Source organism: Pyrenophora tritici-repentis, chromosome 5 (assembly GCF_003171515.1).
Source record: "Pyrenophora tritici-repentis strain M4 chromosome 5, whole genome shotgun sequence".
NCBI lineage: Eukaryota > Fungi > Ascomycota > Dothideomycetes > Pleosporales > Pleosporaceae > Pyrenophora > Pyrenophora tritici-repentis.
The window spans coordinates 2,669,780-2,688,216 of NC_089394.1; the positions used below are offsets into that span (position 1 = coordinate 2,669,780).

Genomic DNA, 18,437 nt, shown 5'->3' on the forward strand with positions numbered 1-18,437 from the left:
GATGTGGGAGGATGGTGTGTTGATATACAGCACAGGAGAGAGATGTATTCAGGCTGGTCGGACTATCTGAGGATACTATGTCTGGGGGCATCTGCATAGGTATATGGGGTGCCAAGAGGCATGGACAGATCAGGAAGGATGGATGGGGAAATGTCCATGTGGTAACCGGGCGTGCAGAGTCATGGTAGACGGAATGCCAGGGTGGACTAGCGAAACTCTTGTCGGGGCTAGGAAGGGAATAGGTGCAGACAAGGAACGGGAGTGTGTTGACAGTACGGAGCGGCCAAGGGATGGCTCGGTGAGGGAGCGCTGTGACGACTAGGGCCAGTGGCACGGCTGGAACGATCAGCCAAAGGCATAGTGCATCGCGAAAAGGAAGGCTTGGAATGACCAAATCACAAGACAGGGAAGGGCTGGAGGTGTATCATGGCGCAACGCGCAACGGAGCATCCGTGCAGCTAGACGAGGCCGGCTCATGGAAGATTGGCAAGGGAGGCGCGCTTGGAGATGTGGATGTGGACTTTTTAGTTTTGGGTGGGTGGTGGTGCGGTTGCGGGCTAGCCAGTACAGTACGACTCAGCTGGTAGGCCGGGGGGTGGTGGCAGTGGTGGGAAGGGGAAGGGAAGATGGCACTGAAGAGAGTCGGTCAACTAGGCCAGGTATCTGCAGCGTCATGGTTTAGCCGCGCCTGCGGGCAGCATGATTAGTGGGCTGTGGGCGCAAGCCGGCGATACTGTGCGTGGGTGGGCCAGGCCAGCATAGTGCAGATGGAGTAATGGAGTAATGGAGCAGGTCGAAGATGCGTGTCGTCGGCGCCAGGCGCATGGCGAGGTCAGGGGCGACTCAAACTGTGGTTGGCGCACAAAGTCATTGCTAGGAGTGTTAGTGGGTACGGCATGGAGTGGATAGACGGCGCAGTGCGGGTGAAAGACGTCTGCGTCGTAGCCAAAGCGGACCCATGCAACTATGGCCTCGTAGCTGCGCGTGCAGCCGGCAAACCACAGTGCTGGCCCATGGCATCCAAGCGCGATCTGGGGTGGGCGCTGCTCCAAGCCGTTAATTGGACATGATGCTAGCCGACCGTCTTCCAGAAATCGCCAGTAGTCAGTCCTAGGGAGCTGGCCCCGGTCGCCTCCAACGGGCTCCGCGAGCCTATCCCATGTCCGCGACATGCACCACCAGACACGCACATGCTGCCTGCCGTCCGTCACACTCCAAACGGCGCGACTGCGACGCTGGCGACATGGCCGAGATTGCATCAGCCTTGCAACAAGCCTCTCTGGAAAGGCTGCCTGTCTGAGCACACCGGACGCACAAGGCCCATCCCCTCCCCTTCCCCTTGCTAAACGCCAGTCCCCATTCATCCCTACCTCATCGCGACCCTCCCCGACCCTCCCCCTGCCATCGGTCGGCCCCCCGGCGTGGGTGCGTGTGCCGTCACAGCGGGTTGCGCCAAAGTCGACACTGGCACTGGCCCCCCCCGTAATGACCGTGTCGAGTCTGACACCCTGGTTATAGTTAGGCAGCGCCGAGAGGAAAACCACATTAACCTTGGGCCACCGCCGTGCTCCACCTAGGCACGCCTTGAAACCATGAAGCGCTGCTAACGTTGTATGTCGGGCTTAAACAACCCAGCAGCAAGAGAGTGACCGGACAGTTACACGGGCACGGATCCGGACACGGACACGGACACGACCAGCGACAAAATATTGGCGCGTTACGGCTTCGTGGCATATCACACTATCACTGATTGCACTCTGTCTCTGTGCGTCGCCCAACGTCGCTGCAGCCACACGTGATGCTGCTCAGCTCCAGCTCCCGATCCTCACTGACACTCCCTGCTGCACCTAGTGCGAACGCCGTAATGAAGCTGCAAGCCTGCCGTCCTTGACCTCGCCTCACGTGCTGCACCAAGCCCTCAACCACCATGACAACCGGGTGAAGTCATCCATCCAAACTTCCCACGCCTGCAGACCGCCCTGACGACCCCACGGTCACCAAGCCCAAACCGGCAGTGCCGTTCGATAACCAGAAATCCCCGGAGCGTGGCTGATGAGATGCAGCCGAAGCGCCGAAAGCGAGAACCCTGACTACTATCGTCCCGCCTGAATGATCGACAGCGGTTCAACGCGGGCGCAAGGATGTTTTGGGTCGTTCAAACGAACAGCATCATGTCAGGGGGGCTGCATCTTGTCGCCAAATTCAGCATATCAAAACCTGCACCTGCGGCCTTGCATGCAATGTCTTTCTTGGTCCGCAGACGCAGACGCTTTCGACAAACGTCAATGTGGTAAACCTCCACTTGGCTGCAGCCGCATACCCATATCGTCCACATGTGCCTCCGACTTCCCTCCTGATGCATGCCACATCACAAAGGCGGTTTCATGGATGCAGCTCCTCATTTGTGCCCACGAAGAAGCAACCCTCTCTCCCACATGCCAAAAACCCAGTGTGGGCGAGCCAGTCAAAGAATTATTGCAACTAGCGCGAGCCCTGGGCAACAAATCAATGCACCGGCTCCCATAATCCACCCCCATCCCGCCCGTCACATACCGTATGACTCTGCGTGCCACTGCGTACCCAGCCTCGGTCATTTAACAACTGCGGCGCAGTCGTACGACTTTGTGCATCCCATCACGAGACAAACGGATACATGGAAAAAGTAAAGTAAGCACCGAGCTGTCACCGGAACCCGGTCCAGTTGCTTGATCGTCTTCTCCGAATCTGCGAACTACCGGATCGAGGTGGTCGTGGTAGTGCTGGTCCCGAAGCTGACCTGCACGAGGCTTTCTCCGCCGACATCCCTCTACCTAGCGCATCTGCGCTCAATGTGACGCGGCGCGGGTGGCTAGCCTCGACAAAGTGTATTCAGGCCAAGCGCTGTCCATGTCCATGTTTAGCATGCCCATGCAGGAATCTGCAACACGGGAAAGAAACCCTTTAATGACGTATCGGCGGGTGGACCACGAGTCGGGTGGGTCGCTAACGTGGCGTCTCATCGAGGATTAGGCTGTTAGAAGAAGGAAGAAAAAATTGCGGTATGAGCGGCATCGTCTACGCTAGCCAACCAACGAGATAGGCATGTACGGCGTACGGCTCACTTATTAACCCTGTCGATAACAGGGCCCATCTCCACACTTGTTGTCGGCAAGCATTGTTGTCTGTGATTACGGTACATCTTCGCATCGATCGGTAGTAGATTCATAAAATGTGGTGCCCATTTTCATGCCGACATGCTGCAGGTGCATCAAAAACCACTCCTCAACTCCCTAGCTTCATTGTTGATGCTAAGTTTCGCAAGACCAAACAAAGCAAGCAGCGCGAAGGGAACAGGTTGCCTGAGAAGGACTTGGTAGGCTCGGTAGCTGCATTATTTGTGGATGGTGATCAGCAACGGCTCGTCTACTGGTGATGCGTGTTCTAGACTCGTCCAAGGTCCATGTCAAACACGAAATTCTCTTACGAACGCGGCGGCACTTTATCCTTGGATGCGAGCATTAGCCTCCCCAAGCGGCTTGATAGCCCACTTGTTCAACGTTGAAGCTACGCTGGCCAATCGCGTTGGTCCGACACTGTCCCCTGGGTGCCTTGATCAGCAGCCACACTAGCTTGTCGGTGAGCCTCCTTATGGCTGCGAGTTTGTGCTGGATGCGACGTAGGAAAATTTGCCGGTTCCAAGTGGTACGGTCACGCTGACAGGGAGAAGGTTCAGGACATGGACAAGAGCCTGTCTCCACTTGTTATATGCTGTGACGGTGGCTGGGCTATGACTTACCGCCCAGCCGGATGTCTCTCTCAGACACCACAGCAACCATTGCAGGCGTATGTCGAGTGAAGAGAATCTGTAAACAGTCGTGACGCCTTTGGCATCACGTACACGTCGGTAACCTTGGCTTCACACACACGCAGTGCGTCGCAGCGTGCTGAAACTTGCACTCGGCCGACTCGCGCTCAGCCTAAGCATTACGACGCAACAGCTGAAGCCGTGGATGCATCTCCGCAAAGCTCTCCACTATCCACTATCCACTATCCACATCCACACTCCCCTCCCAGGACCGGGTGGTGACTCGGTTCCACGCAGTGCAAGCGTTTGTTTTCCTTCTGCCGCTTCGCCGTGACCCAGGCTGCTTGTCGCACCTCTTTAGCTTCGGTGTGAGCTCGCATCCGCGCTCAAGGCCCCAAGCCAGCCACGCAGCTACAGGCTGCGCGTCGTTTAATGCGACACGAAGACGCCAGGACGAGCAACATTGAAAATCGGGCGCCGTGACGATTCGGGGCGATATTGAGGCGCTTGGTGCTGCAAATTGTGCCGGCATCACTGTGCCAATATAGAGCCAAAGTTTCTCAATCAGCACACGCTGAGTATCCGAGGTCGGGCCACCTTGGACGTGATGCTTACTCTTTACAGTTACAACCCCGATCTGACTCTTGTAATACTAGGGACCAATGCAGTAATGCTGCTCCGCTTTAATTTTGCTGCAGCACACACCCTTAGTCGCCCTGCTATACAGCGCCTCTCCATTCGTCTGGTAAGACTGAGCTTCAAATCATGCGTGCCGCCGCCGTTACGACCCCATGTGTCAAACACGATCCCAGGTTCGGTGCTAACATGGGCACCACCGCTGACCGACAGTCCTTCGTGTCGAGGTGAGGTGACGACAATATTGCTCGACGAGTCGGTCGCCGCCGCTCAGAGTCATCAAGCGCCAGGACCGACTGACGGGCGCCCACAGCTGTCTGCAAGTGCCTCATCGACCGGCGTATGACGGCGCAAATGGGCCCGCGGATGCTATGCATGCACCATGAGTTTTTCCATCCTCACCAGATCGACAAGTCGCCCATGTTCTTGTTTTCACGGCATGTGCTCCAGCCTCCCGGTGCAGGCTAAATCCTGCTTACGCGGCGATCTCAAAGTCGACTTTTCCACCCTTATCCGCCATTAAAAGCAGTCACACTTGCATGGCACGCTAGCATATTGAACGCCTATTTTTGGGCACCCGAGACAAAGATCTGATCTCTGCGTAAAGTGTACGCAAGTCGCTTATTGCCCGAGTTGCCGCCTTCCCATCTGTCGACAAAGCCTGTTTGATGACCACCACAATCCGGCTTGTCCTTTTGTCGTGGACACACACACACACCCATGTTTTCACGGCGTTGCGGCTAGCAGGTGCTCCATCACCGCCCGCAACACTGCCCCTCTTGGGCCAGCGCCAGCACCTAGCAAAGACCTGGAACTCTCCCCCAAACATACCGCTCAAAGGACAACATGCTGCTCAACACAGCAGGGTGGCTTAACTTTCCGACCTGTGTTTCATCGGGATTTACTCCTTCCGCCAATCCCGCTCGCACTTGCGCACTCGCTGCCCGACAAACTTGTCAGCTGCCAGCTGCCGGTTGCCTACATGCACACCAAGTGGTGCCGTTGCCTTCACAGCCCACCCCACCGTATAACAGGTGAAGTTCGTAATTCCATGCGGGCCCGCAGTGCTGTCATACGAAAGCCGTTTTCTTTGCCCAATGTGTGCGCACCAAGAACTTTCTACAACCTCGCCATCAGATGATCAGCCGCATACAACGATGACCCAGGACGCAACACGCTATCCTTCTCCAGCTGTCTGGACATGACACGAACCTCGCTGGTAGCTTCGCTTACAATACGTGGATAACCCTTTGACGCCCTAACGCCAGTTCCAGCCCTTGTTTCCCGGTACATGTGTCCTTTGGAGAGAGTGCAGCAGGCAGCGTCCTTGACAAAGCCAAAAAAGCCGGCTGGCTCCCCTTTGCCCCAACAAGTTTTCCGGGGTATCATGTACCGATCACTGTGCCTCAAGCTGAGGTAGTACTTCGGACCCACGAATATCCGGATCTGCTATGCAACACACCGAAAATCGTGCCTTCAAACAGCCCCAGCTTACCCCAATCTACCTCACGCAGTAGCATGTACGCTTCATTACTCGCGTCGTTGTGTTTTTTGTGGTCATGGTCGCGCCAAAAAAACCTCCCGTTCGTCGTATAGAGAACAATGCTGGTCCTTGTGGGTTTGTTGCAATAGCCGCAAAAAAACCCTGCGTCGCAGATGCCGAGCGTGCCATACCGTCGCCAGTCAGACCCAGGTAATAACAAAAGGCAATATTTCCACACCGTGACCAAGGCACGGTAAGCAAATGGCCTGCATGTTGATCTCTCTCACACACACATCATACCTACACACGGCTCATTCCTTCACCTAAGCCCCCGGTGTGTAACGAAACAAATCCTCTTCCTTCCTGGGTCGTCCCGGTGCAAAAGCCCATCGTGTTGTTCCAATACGCTCGGCTGTCGTACCCACCCTGTAGCGCTCAACCTAGGTAAAGCACGAAAAAATCGCCCAGCGTAGATTACACTTTTGCTGCACTCGACTAAGACCCACGACTTTGACCGATCAGGCCTCCCATTCCTTACCTACCAATACTCCTCCTTGCCTTGCCAAATGTTAATCATCTGCGCTGCGCTCGCCGGCCCGATTCCTCATTGAATCTTTTACGACAAACGCCGTGGATGTACATGTCTGTAGTCGTATGTAGTATTATTGCCTTCACCCCGCCTAATCCGCCGTTCCTCCCAGCCCAGCAACTCGTAAACCAAAACTAAAAAAGTAGTTCCAACGTTCTTTTTGCCACATATTATACCTCTACATACATATATACATACCGAACTATACCCACACCCCACCCTACCATCCCATCCCATCCTATCCGCACCTGCAAGTAACAATACCAATACCACGCTACCACGCTTACGCTGCAGGAAGGTGTCATTCATCGGCTGAGGCGGGTCCCCCCTCGCCACCTTGCATGGCTTGGTAGATTGCAGATCATGACGAAGACGCTGTAATGCGGGGCTCTCTTTCGCGGCTGGGATAACGTATGTATGTACTGTAAAACATGGATTAGTCTCTTTCCCAAGCACGGGCACTGGTTTGGTGGTAAGTTGGTAAGCGGTGAGTCAGATTGTAGTGGTTTTCTTGCGCCGACGATTTGCCTGGCGATGAATGGGGCGGAGGGGTCGGATCGGATCGGATCGGATAGATTGGATCTACGGGGTTTTTGGTGGTAGGTGGTAGGTGGTATGTGTATGAAGATGGAAGGTTTTTTTTGATGCGTTCTGCAACCTTTTGGACTAGTTTGGTGAATGTGAATGGGATGAGACTTTTGGTAGGTAAGTAGACGCTGTGCCGGCCGGAATGACGGATGTGGCTAGGTAAGATTGTCCTGTATCTATGTACTCTATACGGTACATACGGCACGATAACGGCGTTACTGTTGTCGTTTTTTTTCCTGCCTAGAACAAACTCAACTCAACCATACCACCGCAAAACCGTCACTTAGTTTCGCACGTGCAAATAAAGGTTTTAGTCCACCTTGCCCATGCCACCGCAATAACGTCTACTGCTCTACCTATCCACACATCTCCCTCCACTCAAACCTTCTACATACTCCCACCATCGCCACCCGCCAGTCACACTTACACAACAGCCACTCACCGCATCGCCCTTCGCCTCCTCCGTCAAACCTACACAACAGCAACACTTTCCCATCTACCGGTTCGCTTCGGTCCAGCAAACGCGTATCTCGTACGATATCCGCTGCTTGGCACTTGTGTTCCTTCGTGTAGCCTTTGCACCCTACCTAGTCCCTTAGCGTAGATGGTTATCGGGATCGCTGGGAAAGGCGCCGATGTAGGTGCTGCTGTGTAGGTTTGACAGAGGAGGCGGAGCTGGACAACGCACTGCATCTGCGTTTTCTCTCACCGAGATTTTCTTTGTGGGAGATGGGAAACAGGCGTGTATGGGTGTGGGTTGACCGGGTTTGCTTTTGCGGGGAGTACGGGTGGAAGTGGAAGCAGAAAGTACTTTTTAACGGGCCGGGGAGCTAACTTGACGTTGGTTTTCCACCGACGCGAGTACTAGCTGTGCTGTTGCATGTGATGTGATGTGATGTGGTAGAGGTGTTATTTTGTTTGGCTAGGTAATGAGTGTTCGGTCCGTCGTTGTAATTGTGAGGGTTGACTTGTGGTTTTGATAAGGGTGAGCCGATATTGTAATTTGATTGACTTTGAAGTTAGCTAGTGCTATCCATGTAGTGTCTACATAGGGCGTACTGGGCTTAGAAAGCGTATAGCCTTTACTGGGTATCTTGGATGCGAGGATGCGAAGACTTAAAGACTTGGTCGAAATACCCCTTGTCGTGTGGATAATGGCCATAGCCTACTATGAAGGTTTAAGTCGTACGTTGGCGCCATCATGAAGAAAAGCGACTTAGAGTATTCGAATGCATCATCGGTTTTGGCGCTTCGAGTATACGGATTTTCTCACTCCGGGCTGTGAATTTCACATGCCGTGAAGCATATGTATCGATTATTAACGGTATCACGACCTCCCTACTGAGCTTTGCGGGTGGAAGCTTCTTCTTCAGACTGACGGTCAGACAGGGATCGGTCGGGTCTTGTTCGATTGTTCGTACAGCATGTCGCGTGCGTTTCTTATAGCAGAAAATTTTGCAATGCATGAAAGGTACCGATAGATTAAACTAGTATTTTCTTAGGAGCAGATCATGTTTCGAAGCGACGCGGTTATGATGCTGGTCCAATATGAGGTAACTTATTCCGACGTTAATAATAACATTAAAATAGCTCTTGAACTCAGGCATAAAGTTGGGGCTGCAAATTCCTGTGCCTCCAATACGTTCGGAATTCTGATGCTCTATCCAGATGTGCGGGGTTCCGCAATAGGGTTTGTCAAGTGCTTCAGGTCGAGAAGGGTTCAGCTGTTGTAACTTCTCGACCACTTCGACGGCAAGTGGGCTACTGAGCCGATCTTAGTTTAACGTCGATGATACGAATTCGGTGAGGAACCGAAGTCTATTGGCGTCGGGACTTTCTGGTAGTATGGCAGTTTCATGGACAATAGCGAGCCGAGTAGTTGTCGCCTCGAGATGGCGGGTAACCCCCATGCAGACTCCGCAACAATCAATCGATTGACATGATTGATTCCTATATAGGTTAAAGAATTACTTCATTAGGCAGCCTTTAACCTAGATAGGAATCAATCATGCCGATCCGATTGATTGTTGCGGAGTCTGCCCCCATGTCCTTATTGCTTGTTCTTCTCCGATGGCTTACGATATCAGAAAGGCTGTGACCGTAGAGCCCCGAGATTATCTCAACCAGAACATATCCAAGTGAGAATATATCGCTGGCTCAATTTTAGGGGTCGTAATCAAGCACCTCTAGCGAAGCGTATTGGTATGTATACTGAGAGGGTCGACCGTCGGCCATCGAGGCAGAGTCGTCGGAGAAGTTAAGCCTATGCACTACTAGTGCTGTGGTCTGTATGCGTGGTATCAGAACTTCCCTGATGCCAAAGTCGGCAAGTAGCATGTTGTCCCTATACACAAGTCTTTTGTGAAGCTTGAGGTCTTTGTGCCTAACCAGCTCCTAAACTATCATGGAAAACAACCTCCGATTCGTGAGAATTGGATACATATAGCGAGCTCCATAGGCCCGATGCATATATACACCTAAGTTTCTTGTTTGGTTCTATACGTGCCGGATCTGCTTCTAATATGGGTAGTGCTTTTATAGCAGGTAGCAAGCCTCTGATATAAATTAGGCATTTTCACTTGTGCAAAACGTCTACTGTCGTTTGATACCATAGCGGGAAAAGATTAAGATGGGCGGAGCGAAGAATACTTACAAGCATCGCAAATACAGTCGAATCCATTGCAAAAAGTTCTGCGTTCGTCTTTCTCAATCGGAAGATCCTAAAATTTGGCAAGATCCACATCAGCCAAGGCGTGAAGAGAATGTTGGTTGAGTATGTGTCTGTATAACTTTGATTAACTGGACACTATGACAATGGTCGATTTGACGCATGATATCAATCTCAGAAGCAAAGGCGGTCACATACCCTTAGTTTCTTTTTTCGCTTTTTCGGCTGAATCAACCTATGGATTTTCTTTTCGTGCGACAAGTGGCTGAGGTTGTGTTGGAATACTCACCCCCGAAACCGCGCCCACTCCCCCGGCAAGTTCACGAACCTCATCTAGGAAACAACTATCGTGTTTTGAATGCACAAGGCTCTAAATATAGAGGGGTATGTTGTTTTGCGAGAGACTTGGTATCTAGCCTAGGAATAACGTACTAAGATGTGTACGCTGTAGAGTTTTAAGAAGGCTGACTATTGCGTGAACGTCGTCTTTAAATGTACTCTTAATTAGACATTTTGGCATTAGAAGCCAAAATTCGTTGATTTTATCATTGCTCAAGACATTCTGCGTGCGTAGGCTTTCGTTAGCAAGCCTTGATAGAATCTGTCCTAGTGTAGAGCTCTTGGAAATGCTTAGAGTTCGAAAGGACTCTTGTTTAACTCAATTGACACTGCTCCCAATACATTTCGAATCACATAGCACTTCTCATGCGATTCAGAATGATAGGTAGTATTATCGTTGCCGTTGCTATTTTGATGGGTTACATTGTGGTGTTCATCGTCTTGGCGTGATAGATGGTAAGCGTGGGTAGTATGTGCCGGTAACATGTACCGGTAGCGATCGGAGAACTGGCGGAGCAACTAGGCTTGTCGCTGATTTCCTGGGCGCGTTTTATCCTGATTGTTACTGCTTACAGTGTCGGATCGTTTGGCGGCAACTGAACTTGGCTTCTCTGGCTGCCCACCGGAGTTGACTTTCGGCATACATGACGGGAAGTGCTCACTACAAATAAGGGCAAAGTTAGCTGCCCGTTCCATAAGCCAGCTATCGTAATTCAGCAGGAGCTGTATAACAATGTCCCGATTCGGATTGGAGAAGGGGATTGCATCTCAAAACACCCATGAACGACATGCATGATCCCCGCAATACACGTGACCGTCGCTTGCACCTTCCCAACCCATCATCTATCCACATCTCCCCATGCGATAAGCTTCATCCAACCTCTCCGCACACCTGGGCACACAATGGCCCAAAGCCAGAGTTTGCGGACGCTAATCTCTTCTTTGCGCCTACAAAAGCCTTTGCCCCCATGAAGCTGGAAGCATTGTTAACTCTCCACTCACCCAACAACTCCAAGCCGACATCTTGACAAAATGCCCATCCAAGTAACGCGCATGGCGGAAGCCGACATCGACGGCGCAGTAACGACAATCCAAGAAGCCTTCGCAGACGACCCTTACAAGCACTGGGCATTTCCCGACCCATCAAAGGTGCGTTTCTTCAATCTGCAACTCAACATCATTCTAACATCATCCAGTTCTCTCCAGTGCGAAATCGCCTATCGCTCTCAATGCGCTGCCGATGGGGTATCAAACATGGTCTCTTCCACGTAGCCCGCGACACATTGGACCCTACCAAAATTCTCGGCTGCGCAATGTGGATGCCGCCCCACCCCACCTCTGAGCCTGAATCATGGTCTCTCTACCTCTCCTACTGGTATATTTGGTTGAACCAAATACGAATGAATCTATGGCATGGTCGCGGCGGTTTATCGAAAACACGGTACTGGATTTGGAAAGCGCGGCAGGCTGAGGCGCAAAAAGAACTGTGGACGGATCCGAATGGATACTATTTCTGCAATATTGTTACTGTGTTGCCGGAGGCGCAGGGAAAGGGTGTGGGCAAGGCGTTGATCAACGAAGTGCTGGATATGGCGGATAAGGAGGGTAGGAGGTCTTATTTGGAGGCTAGTAGGCTCGAGCCGAATGTTGCGATTTATGAGAGGTTTGGGTTTAAGTTGGTGAGGGAGATGGAGTGTAGAGATGGGGATGGGGAAAAGGATTCTCTTACGCTCTATTGCATGATGAGAGAGCCAAAGGGAGTTCAGAGTGGTGAGACCAGTGGAGAGGGAAACAGCAGTGCCGAGGAGACAGCAGGGAAGTGAGGAACGGTCAGGGGAGCCGACACGGATATATTTAACTACCACAATTCTCTACGTCCAAATATTTCTCCATACTGAAATCATCCAGATCTATTAACTGTTTAATCTCCCATTCTGCCGCCCTTTTTGGACCCTCCTCCCAATCTACCCCATTCCAGCCTTCAAACACACTCTTCGCCGCCTCATCCCTACCCTCCCTTTCAAAAGTATCCACGATTACCTGAGCCCCTTTAAAGGCCTTCTCAGCCAATTCATGATCCCCCATTCTAACCGCCCTCCCAATAGCTCCGACAATCTTTGTCACTTTATCCCCAACCCACCATCCCTTCGGCACCAGATCTGCGAGCGCAAACCACCACGCAACCAAAACTAACGCTCTCGGTTCCCTATCTCCAACCAACTTTAGAAAGTCCGGCATAAGAAAGGACGTAAAAACAAATATGCGAACGTAGAAATCCGGGTTCAAGTGATGATAATACAGACTCGTGAATATCGGACTCAGCGCATGAAACACCGGTAACAACGTCATTCCATGCCAATCAACCGGTCCCGAACAGCTGGTCTGAAGCACACCCTGCAGGAGCTCCATGAGAGGCGGTGGCAAAAAAAGGCGGGTTTGCTGTGGAAGCTGCGTGTGCGTGTATGTTGGTGCTGGATTGGGGTTTACAGGCGTAGTCCCTAGCGGACCTATAGGCGCCACCACACCCGCTTTCTCCATGGGCACGACGATAAGAGGAGGGGGCGGCAAAGTGCGCAGTTCGCGGCGTACCAACGGATATACGGAAAGTTTCTCAATACCTTGACCCCAGCGGAGCGAAGCCAGCACGCGAAGCCCCTCGCTGAGTTTTAAGAGCGCGAGTATCCAATCTAGATACTCGGAGTCTTGGTCTGAAACCGGTGGAGGTACGAGAGCGAGGAGGAAGGTGCCGGTAACGAGGACGGCCTCGTAGTTTTCGGCTGTGATGTCTTTTAATGCTGATTGATAGCATTTGAATGTCTTTTGTCGGTATAGTAGGCTTTGTCTCTCTACTTCTGGGTCTGGGCTCTGCAGATTACTGTGTGTAGCGGCGATGCTGAGGATTGCGTATAGGAGGAAGGGATGTGAGATGCTTAGTCGCGGGACGATGTCTCTGTGGAGGGTTTTTACGATGGTGTCGCCGCTTATTACGAAACCACGCCAGACGTTGGCTTTGTAGTACTGTAATAGGTGGTGGTCAAGAGGTGTGAAATCTCCTATGGAGGTTTGAAATGAGGGCACAAGCCATTCGAAAGAGGGACTGTTGAAGTCTGGCGAGTGTACTGCGCTGGGTTTGGTATCTGGAGATTCATGACTGGGTGTTGAACTCGAAGAACTTCTCGGTGTCGGCCAGGAGTCCTGTGGATATTCACACTTCAATCTTCTCAACGTGCAATATTCGCAGTTTGGTTGGCTTTCATCACACTGCACTATTATAAGCTAACATCTCCCATATATGTGTTTTTACTCAAACATACCTTAACTTTTTTCTTCTTACACGTGAGACACCCCCCTCTTGACTTGCGGTGTGGCTTTTTACTTACGAAGCCAGTGCTTCGGCGCGCCATTTTAATTTCACCCGCGAAGGATTCGTATATCTTAAGAGTGCCGCATTGTGTTGTGGTAGAGGCAAGGTTCGGCGGCCGCGTCAGTCAGGCGTCCAGGCGCTTTGATTGTGGCTGAAGGCTAGCTTGCGAAAGCTGAGATCCGTATTTCTAGTCATCCACGTCATCTCTAATACTTAAATATTCGAGCCTGTTCCTAAAGAAGGGTGAGCTTACTGAATTCTGGTGACTTCTCAGGATTTATTGGGTTGTCATATCTACCAAGTGTGGCTGTGAGAGTCTTGGAGTACGTCGCACTGTCCTGCGCTGTCGTAGGGTGAGTGTCTGTGAAGTAATCCTCAAACTACCGCAGCCATGGAGTAAAATGTGTGTAAAAACAGCAAAAGGCCCTTTAACTAGATATGATAAAACGGACAAGCACTAACCATGACTTGCTAAAATTACATACACATTTCAGACGCTCGAAACGCAACTAGCGGAACAAAATACGCCGAAAACAGAAAGAAAGAACTCTCAAACCACACCCTCCACAACCCTGATCTCACCATCACTATCCCCATCGCCCTTCTCCTCCACCATCACCACATCCCCTTCCAAACACCTCTCCGGCCTCAATACCGCCAAAACCACCAATACCGCCACCATGGGCAGCGCATCAAAGCAATACAACGTCCACTCATGCGCCATAGCATATGCCGCATTCCCCATCGAATACTCCACCAACCGAAACACACACCTCAGCAGAATCAACGTACTAACACCATAAAGCACATATAGCGTCTTCCTCCAGACAGGCGGCCCTTTCTCTACAGTAGACGCTGAAGTAGTTTGTTTCCGCAACATCCTCCACTGAAAGTCCAGGGCAGCGGTGAGGAAGACGAGAAAGGTAGCGACTTGTAGTGCTAAACCCGCGATGACGATTTTCGAACCGGCGATAGCGAGGGAGAGTTGCATTGTTCCCATGATGCTGGATCCTGTGTAGTATTCTCGTTAGTAAAAGTCACTCTCCTTCTCTCCCCCCATACAACAACAGAAATGAGAGAGAGAACAACATACCCAACCCCTGTACTATCAACGTCAAAACATCCGCCCCCACAAACACCCTCGTACACCACCTCGGCCCCACGAATCCAACACTCTTCCCTCCACCAGCAACCACCATAACCCTCCCCAAAGACCACATAAATACCCGCCGCAAACCACAACGGCCCCACAAGCGTAAGCACGCCTTGAACGATAAACGGACCCCAAGCCGTATTGTTATAATGTGAGAATGTACGTGCGGTATAACCTGCTGTTTCGCCTGGATATGTTCCCAACCATTAGCTTCTGGGAAACCACGTCTGGTAGGGCAAAGTCAAAGAAAGATGACAAGGTAAATACATACAAACCGCACCCACAAAAACCAATCCAACAACCCTATTACTCCCCTTTACATAAAGCGCCAAATGTACAATCGCCAGGATACCAAAGGCGACGACGCAGAGGATGGCGGCTGCGAGCGAGGGTGTGTAGCGGTACATTTTGAAGTCAAAGGTTGGAGATGACGGGGGGTTTTGTCGGGGCCAGAGGGGGGGCTGCCATTGTAGATGATGGGTGTGTACGGGTAGACAGGGACTTTATACAGCAAAGAAGTAGATACGAAGCCCACGGTGGAATACAGTACAGCGACATCCTACAAAAACAGCTTTACCATCCACTCTTATACATACCTCCAACCCTGTCCTGTCTGCAAGGACGCCTTCCGTATATCCTACTATCTTTCGCATTCGCCTATTTCCCCACGTAGCGTGTATTCTCAGCTATAGTTAACCCTAAAAGCCGCAAAGACTTCACAACAACCAGTCCCTGTACGGCCGTAAGCATACCTTCCGTAAATCCCATGATCGTATCTTTCGCATTCGCTTATTTTCGCATACATATCGTCCAAAAGACGTCATCAAAACGAACCCTCAAACCTTCGCATAGCCATCATCCACAAACGGTTAGCGTGTCTTTACGTCGTGAAAGGAACAGGGGTCAAGTTTCGCATTCGCTTAAGTAGCCAATACAACTTCTCTCGATTATTCTGGGTAGCGGGACGGGAGGACAGCTTGTTTGTTTTTTTGGACGACGCCTACGCCATTGTGGTGCAAGTGCATGATGGATTGATTTGTTGTCATCGATCGATGAGGGACGATACGATACGATACGATACGTGCATAAGTAAGGCTGTGGAAGAGGGTTCCGATCAGAGGCTGGAATCGATACATGGAGCAACATCTGTGTAGAAGTCCGCACCTGCATCTCCCATCAACATGACTGTGCTTGAGTGACAACATTGATACATTACAGAAGGACTGGCATCAGCGGGGTAACCTAACCAAGGCGCCACATGTTGCGGTGCGTGAAAAAATCATGCCAGCACGCAGCCCTTCGCAAACTTTTGTTTCTTTAGGTCATATGTTACATTGTGTGCTTTGGAGGAGCACCCTGGCCCTTATTCCATCCTCTACCACCCCCAAATAAACCAATAAAATCCAAATCCCTAATCAGGCTTTATTCTAGCCCATGACCATGCCCTTGAGACCGGCCATGTCGCCCTCCTTGGCGGCGATTTCAAAGTATCCGTAAATAATGGTGACGGCAAGAAGGATACCAGTACCGCTACCAAGAGCGCCAAGAAGGTCACTGCCGACTGAGAGAGCACCAATGCAGGCACCACCAAAGGCAGCCGCAGTGGGAATGACGCGCTTGAGTTCCTTGTACATGGACTCCTCACGGTGACCAGCCATGACCAGACCCTGCTCCTTGAGCTGCTTAGCGACATCGCGGGGAGAAGAGCCAGAGACCTCAATCCAGGTCTTGGAGAAGACGGCGCAAGCGACGAGCATGTATACGATGAAGACGGCGGTCTTGAGGGGGTCAGAAAGAGCCTCAGTGATGCTCAGAGGAGGAGACCTGGATCATGTTAGTGACCGAATCAAAATTGCAGATTGTTCAACATACATGTAGTAAGCAACACCGGAGGTGGCAAAGAGCTGAGCGGAACCCTCCTTGGGCTCCCAGACACCGAGAAGCTTGACAAGGAGGTTGTCAGAGAAGCGGCTGTAGAGCATCTGGCTAATCAAGAAGACGTTGGAGGACAAGGCCGACTGCAGCATGATGGGCATGTTGGAGGTGTAGAACAGACGGACGGGGTATGAGCCACGAACACCACGCTGGCGGGCGGACTTGACTGGGATCTCGACGCGGAAGCCCTGAAGGTAGATGACAGCACCGAAGACAATGACGGTGGAGATTAGGTTCATGACGTTGGGCAGGTTCTGGCGGTAGAAAGCCTCCTTGAGCGCAACGGTCTTGTTGGGCCAGGTGAAGAGCAGGTGAACAAGGGCAATGAGAGCACCCTCGAACTCTGGGCCACGACCAGTGTTAATGGTGGTGGGAGAGAAAGCCTTCCACATGATGGACTCGCAAATGTTGGTGGCAATGAAGAGGGAAATACCGCTGCCGAGACCATAGCCCTTCTGGAGGAGCTCGTCGAGGAGAATGACGATCAGACCAGCGATCATAAGCTGAATGACGAGGAGAACGCAGATACCGGCACCAAGATCAGACGGCTGTCCGTAGAGACCAGAGATGACATAGACGACGGCCTGACCGAAAGACAGGAGAATAGCGAGGAGCTTCTGTGCAGTCTGGTAGAGCTCGCGATCGGACTTGAGGTCAAGGTTAACGTCGATGAGGTGGGTTCCAGCGAGGAGCTGGAAGACCATGCCGGAGGTGATGATGGGTGTAATACCCAACTCCATCAGTGTTCCTCTGTTACTCGCCATCATCATACGCAGCCAGTATAGAGGATCCGACGTATCAGACGACACGATTCCGTACAATGGCATCTGGCTCATGACCAGAAAGACAAGGAGCGTGAGACCAGTCCATACTAGGCGATTGTTGAATGGGACTTTGCTTTCGGGCAGCTGAATCTCGGGGACGAGAGGCACAAAAGGCTTGACAAGATCGAGGAACCGTACTGCACGCGACTGTTAGCTGGTTTGCTCTGCGCCGCATTTCCACACAGCCATTGCATTGCGCAAACGGCGGTGCGGACCCATTGCGGGCTGGGTGGTTGACTTACGGCCGCTCATGATTGCGATCTATGGCCCAGAGACAAGAAAGAAGACAAACAGAAGTGAAGAGAAGTGGTTGCGGACAGCCTGGTGATGAGGGATGAGAGGGGGTTGAATTGTAGCTTTCGCAACGTGTCGCTGGGGAAATTGCCCGTGCGGCGCGCTAGCCGTAGCTCGATCCCTGAAGCCTTCTATGCGCCTCTAACACTGAACTCACAGAGGCCACGCTGTTCTGAGCGCCTGGGAATTATTATGGGGCCGTCACTACGCAATAGGGTTCGAGCTTGCCGATGCCGCTCTGACGGAGACTTGGTCGAGGCTGTCATGGCATTACGGACGCTCGCAACAACCGCTCTTCTTCAGCTGTCTTCCGAGGCTCAATGAACCAGTCACGTGTAATATTCAAAAGCATTAATCTCCGATACGCCATCTTGTTGTTTGTTTTGGCGGTTCGACAGTATTTAGCGTCGAGGCGCGACCATCTGCCTCTATCTGAACTCAGCTGCTATCATCCTACCACTCAATGTTTTCCGAGGAGGAACACCACATTGGCAAGTATCAAGAGCACGATAATGACTTGTACATACATAAGCGACGCGGGGTAGTCATCAAAGCATCAGACCTTATTCACTATTCGCTCCTTTCTCATAAGGTTTCTATTACATCAGTGTATGGGATTAGTAACTCCTTAGTATGCCCGATTTGGCGCTATCATGGACTGTCACAACTGTGCCCGGGTCCCACGACTGATTCCACAACTCAAGTGAATAACAACTCATCACTAATTAGAAGGACAACCATGGCGAAACGAGAATCAATTTCTATACATTCGGGCTTATT

At 51.6% G+C, this 18,437-nt stretch overlaps 4 protein-coding genes across 4 annotated transcripts; 1 reads left to right on the forward strand and 3 right to left on the reverse strand.

Annotated features, from left to right (window-relative positions):
• Nucleotides 1-9,243: 9,243 nt before the first annotated feature.
• On the reverse strand, nucleotides 9,244-9,417 carry PtrM4_110100 (uncharacterized protein; the record flags this gene model as incomplete). The annotated part of the gene is made up of 1 exon (XM_066107875.1): nucleotides 9,244-9,417. The coding sequence occupies one exon, from the start codon at nucleotides 9,415-9,417 to the stop codon at nucleotides 9,244-9,246; it is 174 nt and encodes a 57-aa protein (XP_065962324.1).
• A 1,702-nt stretch (nucleotides 9,418-11,119) lies between these two features.
• PtrM4_110110 (acetyltransferase) lies at nucleotides 11,120-11,910 on the forward strand (the record flags this gene model as incomplete). The annotated part of the gene is made up of 3 exons (XM_066107876.1): nucleotides 11,120-11,236; nucleotides 11,284-11,733; nucleotides 11,806-11,910. 3 exons carry the CDS (start codon nucleotides 11,120-11,122, stop codon nucleotides 11,908-11,910), a joined length of 672 nt encoding a protein of 223 aa, XP_065962325.1.
• Nucleotides 11,911-11,941: 31 nt separating this feature from the next.
• On the reverse strand, nucleotides 11,942-13,491 carry PtrM4_110120 (Fungal-trans-2 multi-domain protein; the record flags this gene model as incomplete). Its single annotated transcript, XM_066107877.1, has 2 exons — nucleotides 11,942-13,348; nucleotides 13,402-13,491. The coding sequence occupies 2 exons, from the start codon at nucleotides 13,489-13,491 to the stop codon at nucleotides 11,942-11,944; spliced, it is 1,497 nt and encodes a 498-aa protein (XP_065962326.1).
• Nucleotides 13,492-16,031: 2,540 nt separating this feature from the next.
• PtrM4_110130 (SecY, Preprotein translocase subunit SecY) lies at nucleotides 16,032-17,615 on the reverse strand (the record flags this gene model as incomplete). The annotated part of the gene is made up of 3 exons (XM_001935756.2): nucleotides 16,032-16,428; nucleotides 16,477-17,500; nucleotides 17,606-17,615. 3 exons carry the CDS (start codon nucleotides 17,613-17,615, stop codon nucleotides 16,032-16,034), a joined length of 1,431 nt encoding a protein of 476 aa, XP_001935791.1.
• Nucleotides 17,616-18,437: the final 822 nt, after the last annotated feature.